Source organism: Neofelis nebulosa, chromosome 1, assembly GCF_028018385.1.
Source record: "Neofelis nebulosa isolate mNeoNeb1 chromosome 1, mNeoNeb1.pri, whole genome shotgun sequence".
Taxonomy (NCBI): domain Eukaryota; kingdom Metazoa; phylum Chordata; class Mammalia; order Carnivora; family Felidae; genus Neofelis; species Neofelis nebulosa.
In genome coordinates this window covers 17,811,629-17,838,383 of record NC_080782.1, presented here as the reverse complement: position 1 = coordinate 17,838,383, position 26,755 = coordinate 17,811,629, and the positions used below count along the sequence as shown (strand labels likewise).

The 26,755-nt window shown below is 36.7% G+C and overlaps 1 protein-coding gene and 1 pseudogene across 4 annotated transcripts in view; both read left to right on the top strand.

Moving 5' to 3' along the window:
* Window positions 1-26,755, top strand: part of CDH12 (cadherin 12) — a 1,057,614-nt gene that overhangs the window by 786,978 nt on the left and 243,881 nt on the right. For all 4 annotated transcript variants that reach the window (XM_058716265.1, XM_058716257.1, XM_058716243.1 and 1 more), the window contains one exon: window positions 702-1,119. In XM_058716265.1, coding sequence (XP_058572248.1) covers window positions 889-1,119 — 231 coding nt within the window. In that variant the 5' untranslated portion in view covers window positions 702-888. The remainder of the gene's footprint in view (window positions 1-701; window positions 1,120-26,755) is intronic.
* On the top strand, window positions 5,922-6,014 carry LOC131490072 (U2 spliceosomal RNA; annotated as a pseudogene).

The window sequence follows — 26,755 nt, the reverse complement described above, 5'->3', positions numbered from 1 at the left end:
TCACGATTGGGAGTAAGTGGGGAGGAAGCTCTTGTCATTTACTGAGCAGAGAAAAGAAATGTGGCTAAAAGTCAAATGCACACAATAGCTCCCCAGTAACAACTATCCCACCCCAAATATCAGAGGGTGGCTTTGTGAAGCCCTACTTTAACCTAGTTCACATTAAAAATAGTGATCTGTGTTTTAGCCTTAAAATGATTATTGAATTTTAGAAATTGCTTCTGTTAATGGTACACCCTTTGCTTCATTACAACTAAAGCTTTTGAAGACTGCAAACAACTTAGTTTATCCAAATTTGCAAGTTGAATAGCAGTGTCCGTTTAGCAGTGTAATTATTTTACAGTCTATCCTCTCTGCTTTTGTTTTCTTTTTTTCTTTTTTCTTTGTTAAGTTCATTTATTTATTTTCAAGAGAAACAGAGACAGCTTGAGTGGGGAAAGGGCAGAGAGAGAGAGAGAGAGAGAGGGGGGGGGAATCCTAAGTAAACTCCTTGCCGTCAGCACAGAGCCCAATGCAGGGCTCGAACTCACGAAACTGTGAGATCATGACCTGAGCCGAAACCAAGAGTAGGACGTTTAACCCACTGAGCCACCCAGGTGCACTTCTGTTTCTTTAAGTGTTGGCAGACATAATGAGAGTTTTGATGATTATCATCATGTAATTCTGTCAATTTAATGTATCTTTGTTAATCTGTTTTATAGGTCCCTTTAGATGGAATGTGATACGGCAGAAACCTTTTCATCCAAAGGATTGATGCCTGCATTATCATTTCTGCAATAAGACAGAAAAGTTAAGTGGTGGAGGCCACAGACACCTCAAACCTGGATTCCACAATTCCACGTTAAGTGCTGGAATTTTTATTACTCTGCTGCAGGAAAGCCTTTGCCAATGCTCACAAGGAACTGCTTATCCCTGCTTCTCTGGGTCCTGTTTGATGGAGGTCTCCTAACACCACTTCAGCCACAGCCACAACAGACTTTAGCCACAGAACCAACAGAAAATGTTCTCCACCTGCCAGGGAGGCGATCACATTTCCAGCGAGTTAAACGTGGCTGGGTATGGAATCAATTTTTTGTGCTGGAGGAATACATGGGCTCCGAGCCTCAGTATGTGGGAAAGGTAATGGCGTGTTTCTTTTGACAACCACTTAATTGCAAGGGGGAGTATGCATTGTGTATTGTGTATGGATGTTTTGCACAGGAGCTGAACAAACCAGTGACTAGAACACTGGAATTGAAATCCGAGAGACCTGGTTTCTCTTCCTGACCCAGTGGCCCGGGTAAGCTTTGGAATATCATTTAATTGCTCTTTATCACAATTCTCCCTGGTTATTTTACTGAAGTGAATATATATATTATATATTTATTTATTTATTATTTATTTATTTATTATTTATTATTTATTATTATATATATATATATTTTCTTATTTTTAAACTTTTGTTTTTAAGTTCTGTTCCTATTTTTTATTTATTTATTTTTTTTTATTTTAACACTCTTTACTAAAGACATACAGTTAAAATATTAAACCTCATTAAAAGCATTGTCACAGCACATTATTGCTCACGGACATTCTGGAATTGCTTACCAAGAAGAGACACAGAAAACAATAACCAGCCTGGATATTCTAACCTGCTATTGATATCCTTGAATGGCCAGGATGTCAAACTACTTGGAACATGGTTTTGAAGTATTTTACACGGCTTGCTCATACTTTAGAAATAATTTATTTATTATATGTTTTGCAAGCTATTTATGAAGCTACTGGTGGCCAAAGTAATACATTTTGGAAGCCAAATACATACGCCTCAATCTTCAACACAGCATGCCATTTTTCAATCTGATTGTAAGTTCATAGAAATTTATTTTATTTTTTCACAAAATAAATAATGGCACCTTTTTGTTTCAGCACAATTATGCTTTACTGCTGTTTCCCTTACCTAACATTTTTGACCCATGTCTACAGTAGATAGAACTTACCAATGCTACCACAAAAACTATTGTTTCCAGAAAAATATTTTGTTTTATTTATATTTCGTTAATTAACTGTTTTTAAATGTTCTAAAGGATTTTACCATGGTTTTCATAAAAACACATATGCTTAAAAAGAGTTTAAAATAAATCCAAAGACAGAAATAGAAAACGATGGTAAGAGGAGTACTAGGAAGCTGATATAGAAGATTATGTCTGTTGCACATTAAAGTCCTCAGAGATTTCTGGAAGGCTAAACTTATGAGAAATATGATGAGTCTTATGATTCCAATGTTAGGTCCAAGGAAGCAAATCCAGTCCAGATTTAAATTATTTGCACGATATTTTTGGAATTTACCTTTTAGAAATCTATTTAAAGAATATTGAATACGAAAGTGGAAAAGGTCTTCAAATAGAACCTTTGTTGAAAATGAACACACAGCTAGGGTTTCTCTGAGGTATATGGGGCCTCGGGCCAATATTTTCTGTGGGCTACCTATCTCTATATAAAATTTGAGTCACACCAAATCTGTCTTTGAGTACCATTTTGGAAGTCCAATTTTTAGCAATTTTGTAAGATATATACAATGCCATTAGCAGAAGTAATCTTGACACACTACCTCGTAGGAATAGGGCCTGGTCATGTGGCCCTGGGACAACTCCACAGGTGTTGGTTCTGAACTTTCACAGGGGGTCTGATAAACCCAAAATTAAGTAGAAAGAGAGCACCTTCAAGGGGAGAAATGGTCACTAAAGCCCAAGCAGTTGCAGTTCAGCCCATGACACCCTGACCCAGATGGCATTGATGCCCACAAATAGACCTGGGGAAAGAGGAGTCTCAGAAAATTTGAGGGAAAGCATTCCAACACATGGAAGCCCCCTGATGTTACTGTAAATTGCTTTTGCTCATATGATTCCTCTATATGATCATGAAAAGTAATAATCATTATGGTGAGATAGTTTCCTGTTGCTCTAGTACACTTGTTTCTTATGAGTAAATGTAATATAAAGATCAAGTTTTGAACTCTGAGACAAATGGACAGGTAGCATAGCTCTAAAACGGTCTCATGGGTCTCCATATTCTCAACTCTGCTTATGATGGAAACTAGACTTCACGTTGAGGTTCCTGGCAAGTACCTGATGAGAAAGTATTCTCTCTGGGTTTGATTGAAGCAGATTCATAGCCTTTAGTTGCCTGAATCTGAAGTGAGAGGATTGTTTGTTGAAAACTGAATGAAACTGACTTTTACTCTATCTTAAATAGAGTAGCATTTCACCTAGGAATTGTATTTCCAAGTTTGTATTTGCAAGTTTGATTTGATAGTCTGGAATCACACCTTTGTAATTGCTACTATGGTATAGAATTCATGCAATTCATTTAAAAGATGAATTAGTGTTTATAATTAGATTTTTAAAGGAGTGGGTCCAAGATCTAACCTGCTATTAAATTAAAACAACATTATTTTCAGTCACACCTTTGTAACATGTGGTGAAAAGCCGTGGTTCTCTCGTAATGTATGTTCCCAATGCAGATGAAACAAGAGTTGCCAAGGTTTCCTTTCCACATGGAAACGAATTAAAGTTTAATTACCTCTGTCTTGATGAGTCTAGATGTGGGAATAGTAATATAATAACATCGGGACCATTTCAAGTCATTATGTGTATGTGTGTAAACATATATTAATATATTTATGCTTCTGCTCTTTTTAGAAAGGCCTTGAGACAGTTCACAGAAAAATAAAATATTATAAATAATATAGAATTCAAGGCCAGGGAAGGAGGCAAATGCCAAAAATGCCAAGCACAGTGGTCAACTGAACTACTATAATTGAGCCTCAAATTTAACTTTATGTTTTTTGCAACACTGCCATCTATGAAAACATTAACTTGTACGGTTCTCATTATCGAAAGCTCCACTTGTTGAGAAGAAAAATCTATGTCCCTAGCTTCAATTATAAAAAATGTATTCATGTGGAAATTTATAGTTAGTATCCTGAATAGCTTAGTGGACATTAGCCTCAACAATTGTTATATTTAAAAGGAGCAGATATTAATGTTGACATTCTTTCAAGAAAGACCAAACTGTGACATTGCTTCTAATGAATACTTTTTATACAAAGAAATCACAAGGGTGTCCAGAGGTAAAACCAAGGATTTCCTCAAATAGACATTTTACATGTACTACAATACTTGGATGAGTGCAAGATACTATAATGCAGAGTAACATAGAAATGAATTTGATCAGCAAAATATTTTAATTCAGATGCTGTCAATTGCTCAAAGTCCTCATCAAACAAAACAAAACAAAACAAAAACAGATATTACTAAAAGCATGCACACACACAATGCACACACACACACTCACAGAGTGAGTATGATGCTTGCACCAACATGTATAACTGAGGGCCTATGTCCGTGTAATACTAAGTTATATTATAGCCTCAAAGCTATGTACCAAGAAAATGCCACTCAATTGTCCTCAAAGAATTATTTAGGAAATTTAGTTGTCATTGCACATGATCTTTGTTAGCAGTGATTCTTAGATTTAAATTGTTTAAAATGGCAAAAATATTAAAAATTGAAACAGAGATAAACTCTAATTTTGGAGGCATCTGTTTACTTAATATGTTGTTTATTGAGAATGCATTGCAATTTGAAAAAGTGTTAAACCTTGTAGGGATCAATTTATATATGAAGTCCTTCGATTACAATTATATTCAGTAAACCTTACCGAGTGCTACTTTGGTCACTGTTTTAGTTGCCTTGCATACATAAAATTATGCAGTCTTCAAAATAGCACTATGAAAAAGATTTCTAGTAGCCCCATTTTACATATCAGAAAACTGAGGTGCAGAAAAGTCAGGTGGCCCAACTTTCCCGTGGCCCAACAGGCAATAAATGTTGAAACTAGGATTTTAAGTCAGGTAGTTTAGCTCCATTGCACCAGAAAATACCATAGTTCGTTATCTTATAGTAGCAATAATTTCAATCCTCTGTTGAAAGTACTGTAATGAAAACCCTTTTATGGATGATGGAGAAAAAAGCAAGTCTATGGGTCTGTTTAGAAGACAGAGGAATTTGAGAAAGCCTTCACAGATAAGGGAGCATCTGAGATGTGTCTTTTTTTTTTTTTTAACGTTTGTTTATTTATTTTGAGAGAGTGAGAGTGAGCAGGGGAGGTGCAGAGAGTGGGGGAGAGAGAGAGAATCCCAAGCAGCCTCTGTGCTGTCAGTGTAGAGCCCACTTTGGGGCTCAGACCCACAAAACGTGAGATCGTTACCTCAGCCAAAACCAAGAGTCAGACACTTAACCGACTAAACCACCCAGGCGCCCCTGAGATGTGTCTTGAAGGATGGCTCATTTTTTCAGAAGACAGAATCTGAGGGAAAACTTTATAAGCACTGAGGCTTGAAAATTCAAAGTGAGCTTTAGATAACCATATTTCAATATAATCAGAGAATGTAAAGCCAGTTGTTAAGGGTAGGTAACTACAGAAAGTATCACAGAGGCTCAATTCTGACACCAAGATTAGTAACATTTTCTCTATCTATCTATCTATCTATCTATCTATCTATCTATCTATCTATCATCTATCTAAATTGAGGTGTAGTTGGAATATAACATTATAGTAGTTTCAGGTGTACAACATAGTGATTCAATATTTGCATACATTGCAAGGTGATCACTACAATAAGTCTCGTTAACATCTGTCACCATGCATCATTACAATTGTTTCCTTTTTTTTTTTTTACAATTTTTGCTTGTAAATTAGGACTTTTAAAATTTACTCTCTTAGTAACTTTCCAATATTCAATAGAATATTAATAACTATAGTCCCATGTTGTATATTACATACAGTATAATTTGTTCTTCAAGGTGTCATGATCCATGAATATGTCTTGGTTGAGGATTCACATGGACAGAGTTGCAGTTATAGAATGAGCACCCAGTATCGCTTCTCGGCCTTTTGGCTAAGATCAAGTGTAGTATCTGTTCTTATCAGTTTAATAGAATGAGCACCCAGAGTGCCATTTAAGACTCATTGCAGATGGGGGAACAGGCATGGAGACAGGGAGAACAAGTAGGAGAAGGTTACAGTGGGCTTGTCTAGGAAGTAACGAGGGAATGGGATGTTAGAGTTGAAGATTTGACAGGTGGACAGATTATAAAATATTTCAAGACCTGTCGGTCATGGGAATAAAAAGGATGAGACAGAACATTAGTGGATAATTGCATGTAGAGAATGAAAGAGAAGGAGAAGTAAACTAAGTGACTCATATTTCTGGCTTTGTTTCTCTAGTATCCAGCCTAGAGTTGAGACGCAAGTAAGAAACAAAATGATCGCTGTTAGACTTTATACAGCCATAGTTGCTTAGACATACCCAGGTAAAGTATCTCATATAGATTTAGGATATTAATCTGGAGTTCACAAAAGAGGCCTATGGTAGATACAGATATAGGGGTAACTGGTCACAGATGATCGTCAAAATCAGTACCTAGAGCGGGCAACACACTCTAGGAAAAATTACAAGCAGGTATATGAACCCTGACTTTTAACTGAGAAACAAGGGAAGAAGAATTTGGTAGATCTATTTAATAAAAAGCAAAAAACACAAATATTAAATAGTGTGATGGAAAATAAACTGAAAGTTGAGGAGTGCGAGGTGACAAATAAATGTTGCAATTCACAGATCAAATTAAATAATGACTGAAAAAGCCTCTACTGGTTTTGTCAGTGAGCCAGAGGTGACCTTTGTCAAAATAGTTTAATGATTTTCTTTAGAGCTTAAAGAAAGGCAAAAGGAATAGGTACAGTGAATAGATTTCAAAAGTGTAGTTGAAAGAGATTGATCTATGCCCTCTGTATATGCCTGGTTTGATCTGCCAGGCATTCTATTAGGTAGGGTTCTGCAGATAAACAAAACCAACAGGATACATGTGTGTATATATATGTATATACATATGTATATATATGTGTGTATGTGTATGTCTATGTCTATGTCTCTATATATAAGGAGAGAGCAAAAGAGAGAGAATTTGATTTTAAGGAATTGGCCCACATGATTGTGGAGATTCAAGTCCAAAAATCTTCAGGGTAGGCCAGCAAGCTGGAGATTCAGGGAAGAGTTGCAGATATAATTCAAGGCCATGGCAATAGAATTTTCGTTTCCTTTTTTTCTTTTTCTTTTTCTTTTTCTTTTTCTTTTTCTTTTTCTTTTTCTTCTCTTCTCTTCTCTTCTCTTCTCTTCTCTTCTCTTCTCTTCTCTTCTCTTCTCTCCTCGTCTCTTCTTTTTCTCTTCTCTTCTCTTCTCTTCTCTTCTCTTCTCTTCTCTTCTCTCCTCGTCTCTTCTTTTTCTCTTCTCTTCTCTTCTCTTCTCTTCTCTTCTCTTCTCTTCTCTTCTCTTTCCCTTTCTTTTTTCTTTTTTTCTTTTTGTAATTATATGTAGGATTTGGTTTTGGATTAGCAAAGAAATAAAAAACTAAAAAAGAAGAGATAGCACAATAGCTTATTAAAATGGCTCTAATTGGGGGTGCCCAGGTGGCTCAGTCAGTTAAACATCCGACTTCAGCTCAGGTCATAATTTCACAGTTTGTGAGTCTGAGCCTCACGTCAGGCTCTGTGCTGACAGTTCAGAGCCTGGAACCTACTTCAGATTCCTGTGTCCCTCTCTCTCTGCCCCTCCCCCACTCATGCTCTGTCTCCGTCTCTCTCTGTCTCTCTGAAAAATAAACATTTAAAAAATTTAAACATGTAATAAAATAGCTCTAATTGCATTACAAAAAATAATTTGTCTATCCAAAATTTCTTCTAAAATAACACAATGTTAGGATGATATTTTTATTCATGTACATAACTCTCTGCACCCAATAAAAATGTAAATTATATCATAAAGTTAAACTAACACATTTAAAAAGATGTTTTCATGGCTCAGCATTTCATCTATCTCTCTATCTATCTACCTATCTATTATCCATCTATCTGGTTCATGAGTCACATAGCTTTTTGAGAAGCCTATAATGTGGTTTTTGTGGTACAATTTACTCCTTAAATTTGAACTTTCATATCAGAGTAATTCCTGTTCATCTGAGAGTCCATGTTCATAATATCAACTCAATCTTCATACAAAACTGTATGGGTGCTCTTGACTCCTGCCTAACTCATGTACCTGGGAACCTTGCAGTGTATTCAAGTATCTGAAATCAGATCTTATATATCTAATCCATCTTGCTGTCAAATGGCTTAACCTTGATGCTGATAAAAGCATCTTTACCTACCGACTCTTTCTGTAGCAAAACACCAGAAGGAGCCATTTTAGCTCTTTTTTTTTAAAGGCTTTTTAGGTAAACTTGATATTTTTTTTTTTTTAATTTTTTTTTTCAACGCTTTTTATTTATTTTTGGGACAGAGAGAGACAGAGCATGAACGGGGGAGGGGCAGAGAGAGAGGGAGACACAGAATCGGAAACAGGCTCCAGGCTCCGAGCCATCAGCCCAGAGCCTGACGTGGGGCTCGAACTCACGGACCGCGAGATCGTGACCTGGCCGAAGTCGGACGCTTAACCGACTGCGCCACCCAGGCGCCCCGGTAAACTTGATATTTTATTGTACACCTTCGTTCTTAAACAGATCCCTTGTTTTATAGTTTCTCTCAAAAAATGAAGCTGTATACGAAATAATCATCTTAGATTCCATTAGATAGCAATATAGTTAAAAGAAAAATTGATATGGAATCTGAACACATAACACAGTATACTAAAGTTCTTGTCAAATAGTGTCCACTGTAGGTCAGTTTTTCTCTTCTCCTTTACAATTTGTTTCTTGTTTCTAGCATACTAGTCATTACATAATAACTGTACCACACAGGTTTAATATGTTTAATTGAATTGGCAGGACCTTGAATGAAATTCAGCTATCTTTTCTTTTCTTTTCTTTTTTTTTTAAAGATTTATTTCGAAATTTGAAAGAGAGAGAATGCAGAGGGAGAGAAAGAATCCTCAAGCAGACTCCCCACTGAACATGGAGCCTGACACAGGGCTCGATCTCAGGACCCTGAGACCATGATCTGAGACAAAACCTCAGTCAACAGACTGAGCCACCTAGCCACCCCATTAACTATCTTTAAATCAATATATGAATCCCTAGAAACATCATTTCAAAAATAGCACTGGACAGCATTAAGATTTTAGATTCACTCTTATTGTTTTTTTTTTCTCCTTTCTTCTCCTCTCCACCTCCTTCTGGTGCTGTTTTTCCACCCTACCTCTAATTATCTTTTCATCCGTACATTTCTTCTAACCATTTCTTTGTATTAAATGTGCATGTTGACTAATGATAGTTACTTAACAGCTAGGATAAAGAGTTAGGAGACTTTGATTCTAATTCCAGGTTTTTATAATAATGATCCACATGAAACTACTTAAGCACATGTATGTCTTCTATCCATGGCTAATAATAGTGTGATATCACATATGATTATATTTTCATCAGAAATATCTTAAATACATTTGTCACAAACTTCACAATACAGTTCATTGTGTGTGCACATATGTATATGCATGCATATGTTTAGAATTTTTTTCTATAAAATATTATTTGGATTTTTTGAGAAACCGTGCTCTCTGTGGCTAACAGAGATTCTAAAAGGTTCTTGATAAACCAATACAACTTGCATATTTTATCAGGTGATAAGAGTTAGGACACAATGGGATGATTGGAGAAGTATCTGGAAATGTCACCTATATGAAAAGATAACAGAAAAATAGGGACTACAGAGTGATCTGAATAATAAAGATTTCAAATTTAATGTTCTCCTCTTCTAAAAACATTGAGTTTGTGAATATATGTCACAGTTATGACACTCAAGCATATACTTGATATATAAGTGGATTATTTTGGTACCTTTAACATAATATATATGTATGTGAGAATCATTCCTTTTCCCTAACTCTGAAAAAGGAGAAACCACTGTCATAAAAAGTACCATTTATATATATTTCATTGTTCACGAAGCACCACATAATTCATTTCTACTGACATTTCATCAATATAAATGACCCTATGAAATTACTATGATAAAAGTGGATTTTTTCTACCCCTGAATTTCCCATCAAGATTGCATAAAGGAGATTTTTTATATAGCATATATCAGTGTAACACTTTAGAGTAGACTTTTTTTTTTTTTTATAAGTTGGTTTCATGCCCACCATGGAACCCAGTGTGGAGCTTGAATTCAGGACCCTGAGCTCAAGACCTGAGCTGGGATCAAGAGTTGGGGCTTAACCAACTCAGCCATTCAGGCACCCCTAGAGTAGACTTTTAATGCATGCTTACACTCATTACTAAAGCATGCTGTTGCTTTTTGTTGTTGTTGTTGCTTTATGTCACCCATCAAGAACTATTAGTCCCCCACAGTTTCATGAATGTTGGAAGAAAACTTGAGATGACTGGGTCAGAGAAAAGGGACATCGTTGCTCCCAGCACAGCAAGCAGCCTGAGCATCTTCATAATTGACTCAGTTCCCATTGCCCCATGTACCATATGGGCAAAAAGAGACCCAGATGGATGCCAGCATATTCAGCGGGTTACATTTATAGAGAGGAAGTCTGATAACGCCTGCATCTTGTTTGAGAGGGAGACATCATCTATATTTTATGGGGTAGTAAACATGTCTGTCCTTTGCTTTGGAAGAAGACACTATCTCAAATTCTCAAAATTATTAGCTATATAAAAATTCTTGAAAATATAGTCTTGAAAAAAAGGACATTTAGTGCTTTCTGTGCAAGACCTAAAAGGCTGAGAGATGATGGAGATTTGTCTCCCAATGCTATATGGCGTGTTGACTTACTAAAGCAACACCATGTAATGTGGTGACTCAGTAAAGTTAGAAACAATTTAAAATGCTTTCTTCAGCAAGCTGACTGAATTGCTTTACCAGTAGTCAAATGATGGCTCCTTCCCTTTCTCCTTTTTTTTCAAGCAACTTAAAAAAAATTCTTCTCCAAGCACATACTCTCTTTCATTCTGAATCTGGACTTAGATTTATAAATATAAGTGAGAGGTGGAACTCAAGTCTACTTCAGGCCCTTCATGATGTCGATCTCACAAATTAACTATCTTCTAAATAAGTATAACCTTTGCAGTATACCTACATATTTTTTCTTTTTTAAATGATAGAAGGTAATGTATTTTTTACCCACTGATATCAATAATTGTTTGGGAGACAGCCTTATAACTATCCTGATAGTCTCACTCCTTAATTACAACATCTGAATTGCTTTTTCCATCACAAAGAGTGATTTATTATGATAAAAAGTGGATAGTTATATCGAATTAAATTTCTCTTTATTTTACAAAGTATTCAGTGCTACTGAATTTTTAAATGACCTCATATAGTTTGGAACCATTTATGGGATGTTATGGTATTTTCAGCTAGTTATTATAAAGAATATAAGTTTGTAATTCATAAGGTTATTTTCAAAGCTCTGGGTATTGAAAGAAGAATGATAATTTCCCATGATATGGAAAATATTCAAGATACAACTCTCTGGTGAGTAGACTTAGACACTAAACAAGAAATTGGTATATGGAAAAATGGAATTGCGGCTGTATTGACCATATCAGCCACTGTTGTAACTTTTGAAGCCATCCCCAAAGGACCAGGATTGTAACTTTAGAAAGCATAAATTACTTAATTAATTAAAATGAAAGGAAAACTGTACTTTAAAAATAAAGGCAGATAATAAGAAATGGTTTTGAAAACACAGCCCTCCAGTATTTTGTTTTTGGCTTTGATTAAAATATTTTGACATCATATAGGAAAATATTTAAAATACATTTTTTTATCCACTATGTGATTGCGATGAGAAATTAAAAAAAAAAAAAATCTCTAGGCCCAACATAGGGCTCGAACTCACAACCGCAAAATCAAGAGTCCTGAACTCCAGCTGCGCTGACTGAGCCAGCTAGGGACCCAGAAATGTTTTTCTTTGTTTCATGACTGTGTACAAATTAGAACACTAAATGTTTTCCTTCAAGCTGCAGTTACACTCACCTTGTGCCAAAGAAACACAGGGAAACTAGCAGTAGTAGTTGTTGTTGTTGTTGTTTCAAATACATGGAAAAACATTGTTTTTATTTAACAATTGGAGCTTCTTAGCCCATTTACAAATAAAGCCTAGCTTTAAAACTGCAGTTGAAAATAAAAGTGAGACAAAGATAACATAAGGTAAATACAAGTCTTTTTCCCCTCACCCAGTCTCTCTTCTTTTTTTCCCTCCCTCCCTCCCTTCCTTCCTTCCTTCCTTCCTTCCTTCCTTCCTTCCTTCCTTCCTTCCTCTTTTTCTTTCTTTCTAGATTAGAATAGGTCTTAAAAAACTCAAAAAGAAAATTTAGGGAAAACTTAGAGCTATTCTTTCTTTTTAAAATTGTTTTTATTGAAGTGTAGTTGACACACCATGGTTCGTTAGTTTCAGGCATACAACATGGTGATTCAACATCTCTATACATGTGCCATGTTCACCACAAGTGTAACTGCCATTGTCGCCATCCAATGCTATTGCAATATCATTGACCAAATCCACTATGTTGTGCCTTTTATCATCATGCCTTACTCATTCCATAACTGAAAGCCTATGTCTCCCACTCCCCTTAACCCATTTTGCCCATAGCCTATCCTCCTTTCCTCTGGCAACCGTCAGTTTCTTATCTATATTTATAGGTCTGGTCCTGCTATTTTGGTTTTATTCATTTGTTTTGATTTTTAGATTCCACCTATAAGTGAAATCATATGGTATTTGTCTTTGTCTGACTTATTTCATTTAGCATAATATCCTCTCTGTCCATCCATGCTGTTGTAAATGGCAAGATCTCATTCTTTTTCTGTCTACTTAATATTCTCTTTCTCTCTCTCTCTCTCCATATACACCACACCTTTATTCATTCACCTATCGATGGGCACTTAGGGTATTTCCATATGTTCCATAGTTTCCATATGTTAATATAAAGAATAATAAATGTATGTACAAAAATACAGTAAACTTCCTTTTAGATAATGCCATTAAAGACTTCCAAGATTTTCTACGTATCTTTTCAAGTGTCAAGAATTACTGCCAGGAACATATTTTATTATGAATTTTCTCATGTCCCTTGATTCCTTAGAGGAAGAAGAGTTGTCAATGACATATTTGACCACTTCACTGCCTGTAAACAAATGGAATTTCATTATCACACCATGAAAGCTTGCACAAACACTCTGTGTGGTACCAGTTAAGTGGATGTTTATAAATATTTAGCTCTTAGGGATTACAAATCCGCAAGGCTCTGTCCACATAGTTTGGGGGTGGGAGTAGTGGAAATGAAGAGAGTATGGAAGAAAGACACGTTAGCGTCCAGGGACGGCTGAAGAAATCCATGTCCCCAATTTTTCATTGTCTGAATTGACAAGTTGCTCAGAATCCACCCCCTTTCCTGATTCCATTGCTTTATTTTTCCTGAAAAAAAAAAAGGAGTTTTGATACTATATCTGGTTAAAAAAATCATAATTACACCTTTTTTCCCCCTCTAATGTTGACGAGCATCTAAGCATTTTTGAAAATGCTTCTTGGGGGTGCCTGGGTGGCTCAGTGGGTTGAGCATCCAACTTCAGCTCAGATCATGATCTCACAGCTTGTGGTCGGATGGAATCTGTGCTGGCAGCTTAGAGCCTGGAGCCTGCTTTGGATTCTTTGTCTCCCTCTCTCTCTCTCTGCCCTTTCCCTGCTCATGTTCTGTCCCTCTTTTCAAAAATAAATAAACATTAAAAAAAAGATTAAAAAGGGGCACCTGGGTGGCTCAGTTGGTTAAGCATCCAATTTTGGCTCAGGTCATGATCTCACAGTTCATAGGTTCAAACCCTACGTTGGGCTCTGTGCTGACAGCTTGGAGCCTGAAACCTGCTTAGGATTCTGTGTCTCCCTCTCTGTCTGCCTCGCTCTCTCTCTCTATCTCAAAAATAAACATTAAAAACATTTAAAAAAAGAAATAAAGTGTTTTTCTATTTAATACCTATCTGTATTCCTGTGATCCTTTATTTCAAGGTCAGGGAGTTCCAGAGAAATATTCTGTGCAATAAGGAAAACGTATACATTAACAGGAACTTTTCATATGTGAGTTTAGATCTGGGATTGACAAACTATAGCTTCCAGAGAAAATTCAACATATTGCCTATTTTTTTAAGTAAAGTTTTAGTGGAGCACAGCTATGCTCATTTGTTTGCATATTATCTATAGCTTCTTTCCCCCATAATAGCAAGGTTGAAAAGTTAGGACAAAAACGGTATAGCTCTCAAAACCTAAAATACTTCCTATCTGGCCCTTAACAGAAAGATGTATTGACCCTTATTTAGGTAATTACAAGAACACTGTATGGAGTCAGGCCTTTCATTAGTGGCCACTCAGACTTGCTCTCCCAGTCCTGGCTCTGTCTTTTTTTTTTTTTTTTTTTTTCCTGGCTCTGTCTTAAAGATTCCGCATTCTCAGGCACAAAGGCTAGTTGGTAGAGATGGGTCTCCTGGGAGACAATCAGCAGGTGCCGTGAAAATATCGTGGGCTCTTTTGGCTTTAAACAACCTTACTACCTTAGTATTCTCATCTCTAATATATGAATGATACAGAAAGAAAATAATAAAGTTATATCTAGCTTACTTAATCCACATATGGAACAGTATATGTAGGTTCTCAGCCAAGTGTCATTAATGTTTACTATGCTACCCCTCACTCCACAGTTTGTTTTTCTCAGCACAGAAATTAGAATATTTCTGCATGGAGAGTGGGGATTTGGGCTTCACAAAAAAGTATCTAGAATACTCAGAATCTACTTTTCACTCCTTGGAACAAGAAAATCTTGTAGGAGGAATCTTTCATTTTTTTATGGAGTAAGATCTAGATTCCCGTTTCCTCTGTAACTCCTTAGTTTCCCCCAAATTTCTCAGCACCCAATAACTATGCCCAAGTCCCAAGCTCTTGTTCCTTTATCTAAGTGTAACCATACGACCAGCACAACAGTATAACATAATCTTGGATACGTAGTCACAATAAGTGGGGAAATTATCACTGAAATTCATTAAGCTCACATTGTCCAGAGTGCAATGAGCCTTTTCCGAATGCACAGATGAAGCAGTTTATTCAGAACTGTGGCCTTAACAACAACTGGGAAAGTCAGATTAAAACCAAATATTTTCATGAGAACAAATGAATAAAATCAAGGCCACAGAGACTGATAGCACACTAAAGATCAAATAAATGTGAATAATCATAGTAGAGAAAAGTAATTTAAAAACTTATTTAAAATAAGGGTCTGTTTTATTTTCTCTGGTTAGTTTAAACATTTATTAGGTATAATGTCTGTTCCCTTTCTATTCTTTACAATAAATAATGACAAGTGAATTTTATAATTTTATGTAAATTTTAAAATAGTGCATTTCATGGAAGAAATCTAGATTTCATATTTTAGAATGTCAGTGTTTATTTTAGTTTTTTTTTTAATGTTCATTTATTTTTGAGGCAGAGTATGAGTGGGGAAAGGCAGAGAGAGAGGGAGACACAGAATCCGAAGCAGGTTCCAGGCTCTGAACTGTCTGCACAGAGCCCGATGCAGGGCTCGAACTCACAAACCACGAGATCATGACCTGAGCCAAAGTTGGGCACTTAACTGACTGAGCCACCCAGGCACCTCTAGAATGCCAGTGTTTAAATTCAACGTTCAGAAGTATTAGTTATGACATATATTTTTATCAATATGTACAAATATTCTCTCTTTAGTTTTTCAAGAATATTTCTAGTTTTGCCTCTACTGATTCGATTTTTCTGTAACATGCAATCTTTGATTAAGTATCCAACTTCACTTATTATATTCACTATATTTAAGAAATAATTATTTAATTTTATCATTCCATCTATTCTGAAGTATGGTCTTATTCGTCTTTGAAAAGTGATGCCTTTATTCATGGCTATGAACACATACTGCTAAGTGAAATGTTTTGGATCAAACAGTAATCAAGAGTAGTTATTAAGTTAATAATTAAGTAACCAAGTAGGGAAATATTCCAGTTCAATTACGTAAAATAATTACAAAAAATAATTATCTATATTCTCAATACACTATGCTTCCTGGGTGAGAATTTTGAAGAACAAAGAAGATACAGATAAATGGATAAGATCCAGGATCCTGAGAATTTTAGGATGAATAAAAGGTGAGCTTGGAGAGAAGGGCAGGCGGAATATTGTCCAGAGTAGAAATATAAGTTTCAATATGCTCCCATTAAGTCCTAGGTTTCAAATATCTAGACCTATGAAATCAGATAGTCTTACTTGCCATTTTGAGATTATAAGAAACCAAGTCTCCATGGACCAATTGAATGGATGTTTAGTCCTTTCCCATGTGGCTTCCGCATGTCACGAGACAGTCTCTCTTGGAGCTGCTTCTGCAGCGAGTGGCCAGCAGGCTGCAACAATGTCGTGGTCCAGCACTGCCGGGCCTTGCAGTGCAGGTCTCCGCTGACTCTCTAAGGCGGGCTTCTCCTTGTGATGCAGAGCAATAATCCAGTTGGGTTTAAGGTTACTACCGCCTGATGTCAGAATAAAATTATTAATAGCACCCATTTTTACTTTCAAAAGTGTTCCTGTTGGATGACAAATTATATGGCTACCTTAGTGTGTACATCATTTAGAAAACTGCCTGGGCCTCCAAGGCTATGACCACATTGTTATGGCTCTATTAAATCACACACATGCACACAGCTATTTTGCTCGGGGCATGCCCACCACAGTTGATTGGCAGAACGTCTAAAATCAGCTGCATTCTAGGCTGAAAATAACATCATTCTCCCTTGGCCTGCTATTGGTTTTGACATGGAATTTTCCTGATCATTATGTTGATTTTTCTCTTAGGGGCACCTGTTATTTGTCTGACCATTTGGCCCCAATCAGGGACTCTTGATACATTGGACAGACTTAATCACATTAATGGTCTCCACATTACTTCCAGGAAATTATTCTGTTCTTTCATAAACTTTCAGAGGAAGTAGATAACTAGAAGAAAAGTTCAATCTAATTTTAATAATCAATATCAGCAAAGGTTTGGGTAACCCCTTGCCAAGCCAAGATTTCTTGTGAGAAAACTTTGCCCTCACATGAGTGGGGAGGTTCTATACCATACATCTGCATAACTAAACTGCACCATCCAATTAAGTCTGTGTAGAAGTAAGAAAAAAGTTGGGTCTAAAGGTAAATCCTCATCTTCTTCTGGAAAGGAAGAAACCAATTTGAAAGTTTCTAGTGGAGAATTTTCCAGCTTAAAGTATATAAAGATCAAAAATCTGCCAGATACCTAGTAAGATTATGGGGGGAGATAATTTAACTATAAATTCATTGTTTTCTCCAACTCTATGGATTATCTCCGATTTTTATAGAATTTGAGTGGATGAAGAGTGTTGGAACAGGAGATGATGGAATGGGGACGGCAATTCTAGAAAAGTTTTTTGAAAGGGTAAAATTTCTAGTATTTTAGCTTTGAGAGAAAGTAAAAAGGAAGACTAAAAAGTGTCCTTGACCAAAGTGGATAGTTTTGCAGAAACTACTGTATGATAGATGAGCATGACGAAGTAAAGGACAAGAATTTTTATTTTTTTAAGTTTATTTATTTATTTTGAGAAAAGGGGGGGGGGGAGAGAGAGAGAGAGCAAGTGGTGGAGGAACAGAGAGAGAGAGAGGGAAAGAGAATCCCAAGCAGGCTCCACACTGTCAGCACAAAGCCTGATGCAGGGCTTGAACTGACCAACCATGAGATTATGACCTGAGCAGAAATCAAGAGGGGATTGCTTAACTGACTGAGCCACTCAGGCATCCGAGGACAAGAATTTTTAAAATGAGAAGTTTAAGTCCTCCAAGTTCTAGCCCAATTTGACTATCCTGATACTCTTGGAAGCTACTCCAGCTTCTGAGAAATGGCTCAAGATCATTTTCAGGAGCAGTAGAAGATGATTCCTACTGGCTATAAAATAACTTTTGTGTTAAAAAGATAAGGAGTTAGGCACTGAAACTGTGGCTTTGGTTCAAAGGTTAGGAATGGTAAGAATAGATGCATTTGAGAACCCATGTGAGGTATAGGATGACAGAGTAAATGTAGGAGGCGAGATACGATTGTAACAATAGTTACCCTCATTATTTAGTATTTTATGGTTTCTATGTGGAGAGTATTCAGGAATTATTCATCATTAATTCTCTCAGTACACCCAAGAGAGGAGTACTGTTGTTTTCTGCATATTAAGGACAAGAAAGTAGAAGTGAAGTTCAGTCATTTGTCACAGGTAACTCATAAAATTGGGGAGTTGTAAGGAACATCCAAGGGAGTGTCTGTTTCAGTAGCAATGAAGACCTTTGGAGCAAGACACCACTCATTTTTTTTCCAGACAAATCAGGAATGCAAAGTGGTACTTCAGATATTCTCTTTCGTTTATCTGGGATGACTTTTTTTTTTTTTTTAAATAAGAGTGATTCTCGTATTTCTTAAATGAAAAACAAACTGAAAAGTATATCATTAAATAAATATGTATTAGAGTTAAGAAAACCTTCAAGTATTTATTTTAAATCAATGTAAGTGTAAAACATTTTGCTACATAAATATTAGATGGCAAATTATACAATGATATATTTTTTTAAAAAATTAACATTTATTCATTTTTGAGAGAGAGAGAGAGCAAGCAGGGGAGGGGCAGAGAGAGAGGGAGACCCCCAAATCACTCTCCAGGCTCTACACTGTCAGCACAGAGACTGATGAAGGGCTGGAACCCACAAACCATGAGATCATCACCTGAGCCAAAGCCTGAGGGTAACCAACTGAGCCACCCAGGCGCCCCATGCAATGATATATTCTAAGAGGTTTTGAGCTTTGTTTGAATCATCCCTGGTTGGAACTTATGCTGTTAATTTGTTGTTTGTTTTTGCTTACCTATATGATAGAATGTTTAAAAACTAATCCTCATGGTGCAACAAACTTTAAGATAATTTTAACAAATGTAATAAATATTTATTAAGAGATTCCACAAAGCTTGACACGAAAAGTTATGTGGAAAACAACAAATGTATATACCACTTGTCAAAACGAGCTTTGAATACAATTTACTGGTTTTTCAGCAAAAAAATCTTGCAGATCAAGACAAAATGAAGAAAATTCGTTATTTTCTTATCTCCCTAGAAAACAAAGTGGTGACACAGGCTAGCGAAAATATCGCCTCAATGTGTGTGCGCAAAAAAGGTCAAAATTAAATTTCAGTTCTCCACGTCTACACCACAGGTTATGTGGCTCTGTGAGTAGAAGGAAGGCCAGAGGGAGGCAGGGTGGGCTGTACACATCAAGGATTCCCCAGAAAATATTCACAAACACTGGCTGAAAGAAGATAATCAAACATAGTTTTAGGTTGGCAGTTATATTTATTGAAGTGAAACCAATGAATTGTAAAAAAAAAAAAAAAAAAAAAAAAAAAGAAAAGAAAAAAAAAACCCGAAACTCCTATTCCTTCATTGTTGAGTATATGTGGGGCTGAGGTAGCAGAAGTATACTTTAAACAACAGTATGGGAGATAAGAAAAAATCAAGGAAGAAGAAAATTAACAGATAGTGTTGCTGAATTTTACTTGTGCTTTGCCTGTGAAGAGCGAGGTGCTGAAGATGTTTCATGCATCGCTTCCTCACAAGCGTTTTAAGCAAAGGGTTAGGAAATGTACGAAGCCGTGATCCTCTTGTTTAAATCCCAGACAAGAATTGCATTCAAAGAAAATATTCCATGTGATAAGAGAAATTTCATATTATTCGATTCCTTTACTTTTTGTTCTTGGAGACAATGAATGAGCCCCCAAAGTAATATATATATATTTTTTAATTTATAAATTCTTCTCTAAAAGCATCTATGTCCCTCTCCCAAAACATCTCTTTTCAAACTGCACTCTCCCCAGTCTCTGAGATGTTTTCCAGTTCTCGTTCTTTTCCACTATTTCCTCTCACCCTCTTTTTGTCTGATCAGGCATCACAAATGGGCAAGAAAGGGTTTTCTGCTTTGGGATCAAACATAAAGATCAAGGGAAGAGAAATTAGCGAAGTGATCTGGACCAGCATGATCTTTGGATGGTAATAGAGGAGAAGATTATAAGCTCTTTTACTATAATAATTTACATCTTGTCACCTGTGTATTATTATCAGAGATGACAACACAACACTTAGAGAAGTGATGTAGGGTAGGCAAGGTTGCTGCTCCTGTGAGTGGAGTAGAGGAGCCAGGGTTAAACTCCCGCCTCTTTGGAATTATGTGGTCTAATAGCAACAGTAAAATAGTTACCGTAGAATCATCTGTGTTCCCAATTGTATATTCCTTATAGCATACTGTGTATAGCAATAGTGGATAGTTATTTATAGAATAAAAATACCACATTTTATTGGAAATGGTAACTCAATCAATGTTTGTTTGTTTGTTTGTTTGTTTAAAAAAATGTATTGCATAGAATCTAGGTGAGTTTTTCCTGGAAGTGACTTTGTCATAGGAAAGAAAAAATAGTAACTACAGCCTAAATTATTAAGTGTCTCTTATGAAACAAGTTCAGAGTTAGAGTTCAAGTAATACCATGAGTAGGACAATGGGAGGGTCCCTCTTCAGGTGGATCCATTTTTGGGAGGATTCATCCACGTCTCTGCAATAGCTGCCAGATTTTATTTTGTCTCTTCTTTACCTACAGCAGAAGTTACTTGGGGTTTATCACAATTATGTGGGCAAACTGTTACAAGAATAAGAAAAGCAGCCTTTCCGATCCCTGCTCTGACACGGTATGGGTAGGTGTTGGGTTAGGATATGGGCTTCTATATTTTTTATTAGAAATCCTCATGAATCAGACTTAGATGTCATGTTAATCGCACTTTGAGAAACTGGTGATTCAATTGTTAATTGTATCTTACATGTTAATTATAAGATCAGTGTACATGGGGCCGATAAGGAGCTCACAATACTTGTTGGTTTCATGGTTGAAGTCTCAACTGGAAATTTTAGTATCCAAATCGTCATTTTTTTTTTCAGAAATTCCCCATGGGAAACAAAGTATTGAGAGCAGACTGTAATTTCTCAGCTGCTCATAATGTACTGCAGAAGAGCTTGAAATTGTCACAGTAATCCAATATTGAATTAATTCCAGGTGTGTGCAGCTTAAAAGGGTGAAAATTTGATAGCAGATATAGTAAATAGACATAGTAAATAGAAAACTGAAATAGTAAATAGGCACAGTAAATAGAAAACACATGGAACGGTTGTTTAGAAGTATGTAACTGCTGAGATGCACAATAGAAAGTTTAACTCAATCATTCTATTAGAAAATCACAACACCACTAGCCAGTAGATTACTAAATTTGAGTGATTTATCTCAGTAAATATGTGTGAACCTGTGTGTGTATGCACAAAACTGTGTGTCAGGTTGTATTTTAGACATTGGATACCATAAGGAGTTCATACTCAAAACATACTTGAAATTACATAAGCACAATACAAAGCATTGAAGATGATAATGCAAACTTAGGATACAGATGTGAGTGGTTACAGAAATGAGTGGTTACTTCCAATACAGTGGTGAGGTGGACAAGGGAGTTGGGAAGGCAGGTGAGGAAGCAGAGGTTGGACAGAACCCAGGGAGGCTTTATGTAGCAGGCAATAACTGACCTTAATTTTTAGTTAATAGGAACTCAGTATCTAAATCAACCTGCGAGGGACAGGAAGAATGCAGATACCGTAGAGGCAGAGGCATCTACAAAGCACGCATCAATATGGAGCTCTCGTGAAACTCTATGATGCATCTGAAGAGGCATAAATAAAGAGTTTAGGAGAGGAAGAAATGATGCGAAAGTGTTCCAAATGAGCCACCTCATGAGGGATATTCTATGCATGGTAAGGCGCTTGGTTTGTGTTGTGAGAAAAACAGAGTGCGTTTTCTAGAGGGTTTCAGGCAAAGAAGGGAAACGATCACATTTTCGTCTTGATAGACCTCTTGGATGGCAACAGAGAAGTGCATTGTCTGCATTGCCCGAGAGGAAGGGAGCCCAGGAAGAGATTGGCACAGATTTCAATCATTGAACTAGGGCGGCAGCAGTTAACATGCAGAGAAAAGGACAAATTCGAGATGTGTTTTAGAGTTACAAGCAGCTGAACTTGGGCAAAGAAGAAGGACTCATACTTACTGGATGCCATGATTGGCTGTGTAGTGACATAAAGCTCAATCAATAGAAATAATTACAAAAATCGTTTTATGGGAGTTATTAAATCTTAGGCCCCAGACTTGTGTCAGTAATACATATGGGCTACTAATTCTCAGCGTATGTGTATATCAAGTCCAGAATATGTATGTACCAATAGCAGCCAGGGATATTTAATTCATAAATTTACTAAACCAACCTAAGAATTTGTTGACAATGATTGAATCCATACTCTGCAATGAGGATTATATGCAAATTACTTGCGTTAATTCAAGCATAAATACAAGCAACAAACTATAAATTGTATACTTCATGATGCATCGCTCATAAATAATGGAAAATTATTATAGTTTCTGTTTAGAATATTAATAGATTTATCTTTTCCCTGGATGTGCAGATCTTCATGGTTGCACAGACTACTGGTACCACAGTTTATGCTGGGTTGTCGTTTCCTTTTTTCATGGTCCTTACTGTTATTTGCAGAATGTTCTTACTAATTCTGAGAGTGGTACTATAACTTCTATCGATACTGTCTATCAAGGCCTTTTATTTTATTTGTTTTTTATGTTTTGCAAAATTCAGGCTAGATGTTTTCCATATTAACCTAAATGCTTCATATGGTAATATGTGCATACTCTTATATCTCCCTTCTGTTTCTTCCTGTGTCTCTATATCTCTCCCTCCCTCCCTTCCCCTTCCGTCCCTCCCTTTCTCCTGCCTCTTCAATTCCATATCTTAGGTATTCAATTTTTCCCCTCGCTCACTCCTTTACCAGGAAAAATTATGACTAGATTTTAAACTGAAAACACATTTCCTATTACAAAAGCACCATTATAATCTTCATATGTTTTAGTGCCTTTTAGTTTCAAACTCCCAGTACATAGCTCAAATCCCCCCTTCCCAAAAAAGGAATATATTGTGCCCAAACCATGAGCTATTAAGGATGTACTAGGGTGCCTGAGTGGCTCAGTCGGCTAAGCATCCGACTTCAGTTCGTGTCATGACCTAACCATTCCCTAGTTTGAGCCCCCTTCGGGCTCTGTGCTGACAGCTTGGATCCTGGAGCCTGCTTTGGATTCTGTGTCTCCCTTTGTCTCTGCCCCTCCCCCGCTCATGCTCTGCCTCTCTCTCTCTTTCTGTCTCAAAAATAAATAAACATTAAAAACATATTTTTTAGGAATGTACTAAAACAGTTTAAACATCATCAGTAATCTCTTGACTTCTTTTTTAATCTTTCACCTTTTCTTTCCCTGGTTCTGTTTTGTTTTTAGTACGTGACTTCATTTTGTCACATCTTGGTCTCTACAAGTTGAAAACAATAACCACAGTTGGTTCATCACATATTTATTTTTACAGCCTTATGATGAGAAAGAGAGAGAGAAAGAGAGCCTTCCTTGCCAGATCTAGGTTCTCTCTCATACCCAATTAATGGCCAAAGTGTGTCCAGGGAGAATGGGGTATGATAATTTATGTGGCCTGTGCCATATGATTACCCCCCGAAAACAAGGGCATCCCGAGTGGCAACCCTCCCCATAATGATATTTATAAAGAGAGGCAAATTTGAAGTCTCTGAGAGGAAGGAAATGAAATAGTTGAACTCTAAAGCAAAATGTCTATTATATGCTACAACATTGTTTGCCACACTAGTTATAGCTCAGAGGCATTCACTGTGACCACTTCACACACATTACCCTGCCATCCATAAAAAGAAACAATGCTAGAAGGATATTGAGTTGGTAAAATATGAATGAGATGATGAGAATAATTTTAGATACGTTGGGCTTGACATAGTGACCCATTAGAAGTTGAACGTGTTAACTGGACTTTGGAATTTGGTGAGACTTAGACATGTGCATTTGGAGGTCAGCGGCACAAAGAGGGCAGTTAAAAACTGGAGTAGATACAAGCATCTGCAAATGGCAGAGATTCAGCTTTGAATGTCTTTTACCTGGCTGAGTGCTTGACACAAGACTGTACTGAATAAATGTTTGGTGAATAGCTGGAGCAAAGTGTGTGAGGACTCAGCTTTCAAATTGTCACTGATATTTGCATGTAATATATAGACATACAGACTTGGAACAGGTTGCTGAAATGTTGGACATCATTGAGCAGAAAAATCTGTGACTGTGCCTGAGTAGTATACATTTTCAGGATTTAGGCTTAAGATTGTTGGGGAGATGCCAGGCAATAGTTAAGAAGGGGCTGCAGGGAGCAGCTGTTCCGAAAGGGACTCTCAAACATCAGTTTTTCTTTGCTTACGCATCTGAGCAGGTGGGATTTCAACATTGAACCAAGTGGATTGCTAGCACCTTCTTGAATGAGAACTTTTGGAAGATATTTCCAAGGTGAAAGTACTTTTCCAAAAGGAAAACGAAAAGCAAATGGGAGTAAACCATAAGGAATAATTTTCTTTGAATGCAGATAATTTTTTAAATCAGATGCAGTGTAAAAATGTCTTGCAATATGGTGGTTAATATCTTTCAAACATATGCACTGCGCTATGCTCTTTTTGTTTTAATGTGTGTGGTTTTTTTTTTGTTTTTTTTTTGTTTTGTTTTTTTTTTTGAGAGAGGGAGACAGAGCCTGAGTGGGGGTAGGGCAGAGAGAGACTGGGGGAGGGGCAGAAGAGAAGTGGGGGAGGGGCAGAGACAGAGAGGGAGGCACAGAATCCGAAGCAGGCTCCAGGCTCCCAGCTGTCAGCACAGAGCCAGACTTGGGGCTTGAACTCACAGACCACGAGATCCATGACCTGAGCTGAACTTGGACACAACCGACTGAGCCACCCAGGCGCCCCGTTTGCTCTTTTTCATACACATTTTAGCTTGTGATTCCTCAGGGTACTCCAGCCACATTACAGATTAAACAAAAATAAAAACAAACAAAGAAACAAAAAATCAGAGCTAAGAAAGTCAAATGACCTTCCCAAGTTTATAAAGCTAGTAACTATTAGTCAAGATGAGGAAGGAAATCTTTGGATTCGGGGTTCGAGCTCTTTCCAACTACATCAGAACTGCTTTATTGCTTGGCCACTTCAGAGTAACTATTGCTAAATAGCCATGGGGCTGTAAAGTAAATATTTTTCTTAAGCAGGTAATGTATTTAGCTATAAGACTTGTCAAACCATTCAAATGACCATTTGTTTTTTATAATTGTCCAGATTTTTGGTGTGGTTGTCAATTCAGCCAGAATAGCTACACTATTTAAAGAAGTAACAGCCAATAGTTTTCTCAGTGTTGTATATAATTTTGTAATTCTACTTCGACGTGCTGTTATATTTACATTAGCAAGACCACTTGCTAATACCAATGAATTAGCTGTGTGTGCTCGTTTCCTGTGGCTGCTATAACAAATTACCCCAGCTCTAATGGCTTAAAATAGTGCAAACTGAATATTTTATGGTTTCGGAAGTCGGAAGTCCGACATGAGTCTCAGTCAAGGTGTGAGAGGAACTACATTTCACTGTAGGCTCTAGGGAGGCTTGGCTTCCCTTCTGTCTTCCGGTTTGTAGAGACCTCCCGCACTCAGCGTAGGGTGCAATCTTCCATCTTCAAAGCCACCAGTAGCCAGAAGGGTCTTTGTCAGCTCCTAGTGTTCTCGTTCTATAGTTTCATAGTCCCATCTCCTTCTTTGACTCTCTTAAAGAAGCCCAATATGATAATGTAGGGCAATCTTCCTGTCTCAAAATACTTAATTTAATCGTATCTGCAAAATCCCCTTTATCACGAAAGGTAACATATTCACAAATTCCAGTCATTAGGATGTGGGCTTCCTTAGAAGAGAGAATGTATACTGTACTGCATTTGACCTCCCAAGCATTTTCATATTTTATGTCTGTGCTAATATATGATGTATTTGTGCTGATCCTACTTCCTATGTTTAGTTCTTTTGTGTTCTCAGTTCTCTCAATTCTGTTTTAGAGTTTGTCCACAAACATTACAGATGAGGGACATAATTATTTTTTTTCTCACATATACCCGAAAATCAATATTCATTTCCCAAGTAATCAAAAATAAAATTATCTTAGATTGGGAAAAATAACTTTATTGAATCAAGACAATGAGTTATCTCAAAGCTGTCCTTTGATGTCTTTGGCTGGGAGATACTAGTTTACAAGAATCTATTAGTAAAAAATTCTCATGTGAAATCTTGATTAAGGGAAATTTTATAGGGCCTTAAAACATCAATTAAAACTTGATTAAATTTTACAGCCCCCCAAAGACTAGTAATATTTTTTTTTCCATTTAGATGACTAACAAATATGCCCTGTATCCATAAGGCTCATTAACAATGTCACAGCTCTAAAAATCTGCATGTAGTCATTATTTCAAAATAACTCTCAGAAAATAAAACAACAGCAACAACAACAACAACAACAAAAACCCTCTTAAACTGAGCCCAACAACAGAACTCCAGCTCCCTGTCTTTCCATGAATTCATTAGGGAAAATATTTTCCAACTTAAGACTTTCTGAAACAGTCTCCATTTCCTGATTTTGACAAGGTTCTTTCTTGGATCAACTCATCTTAT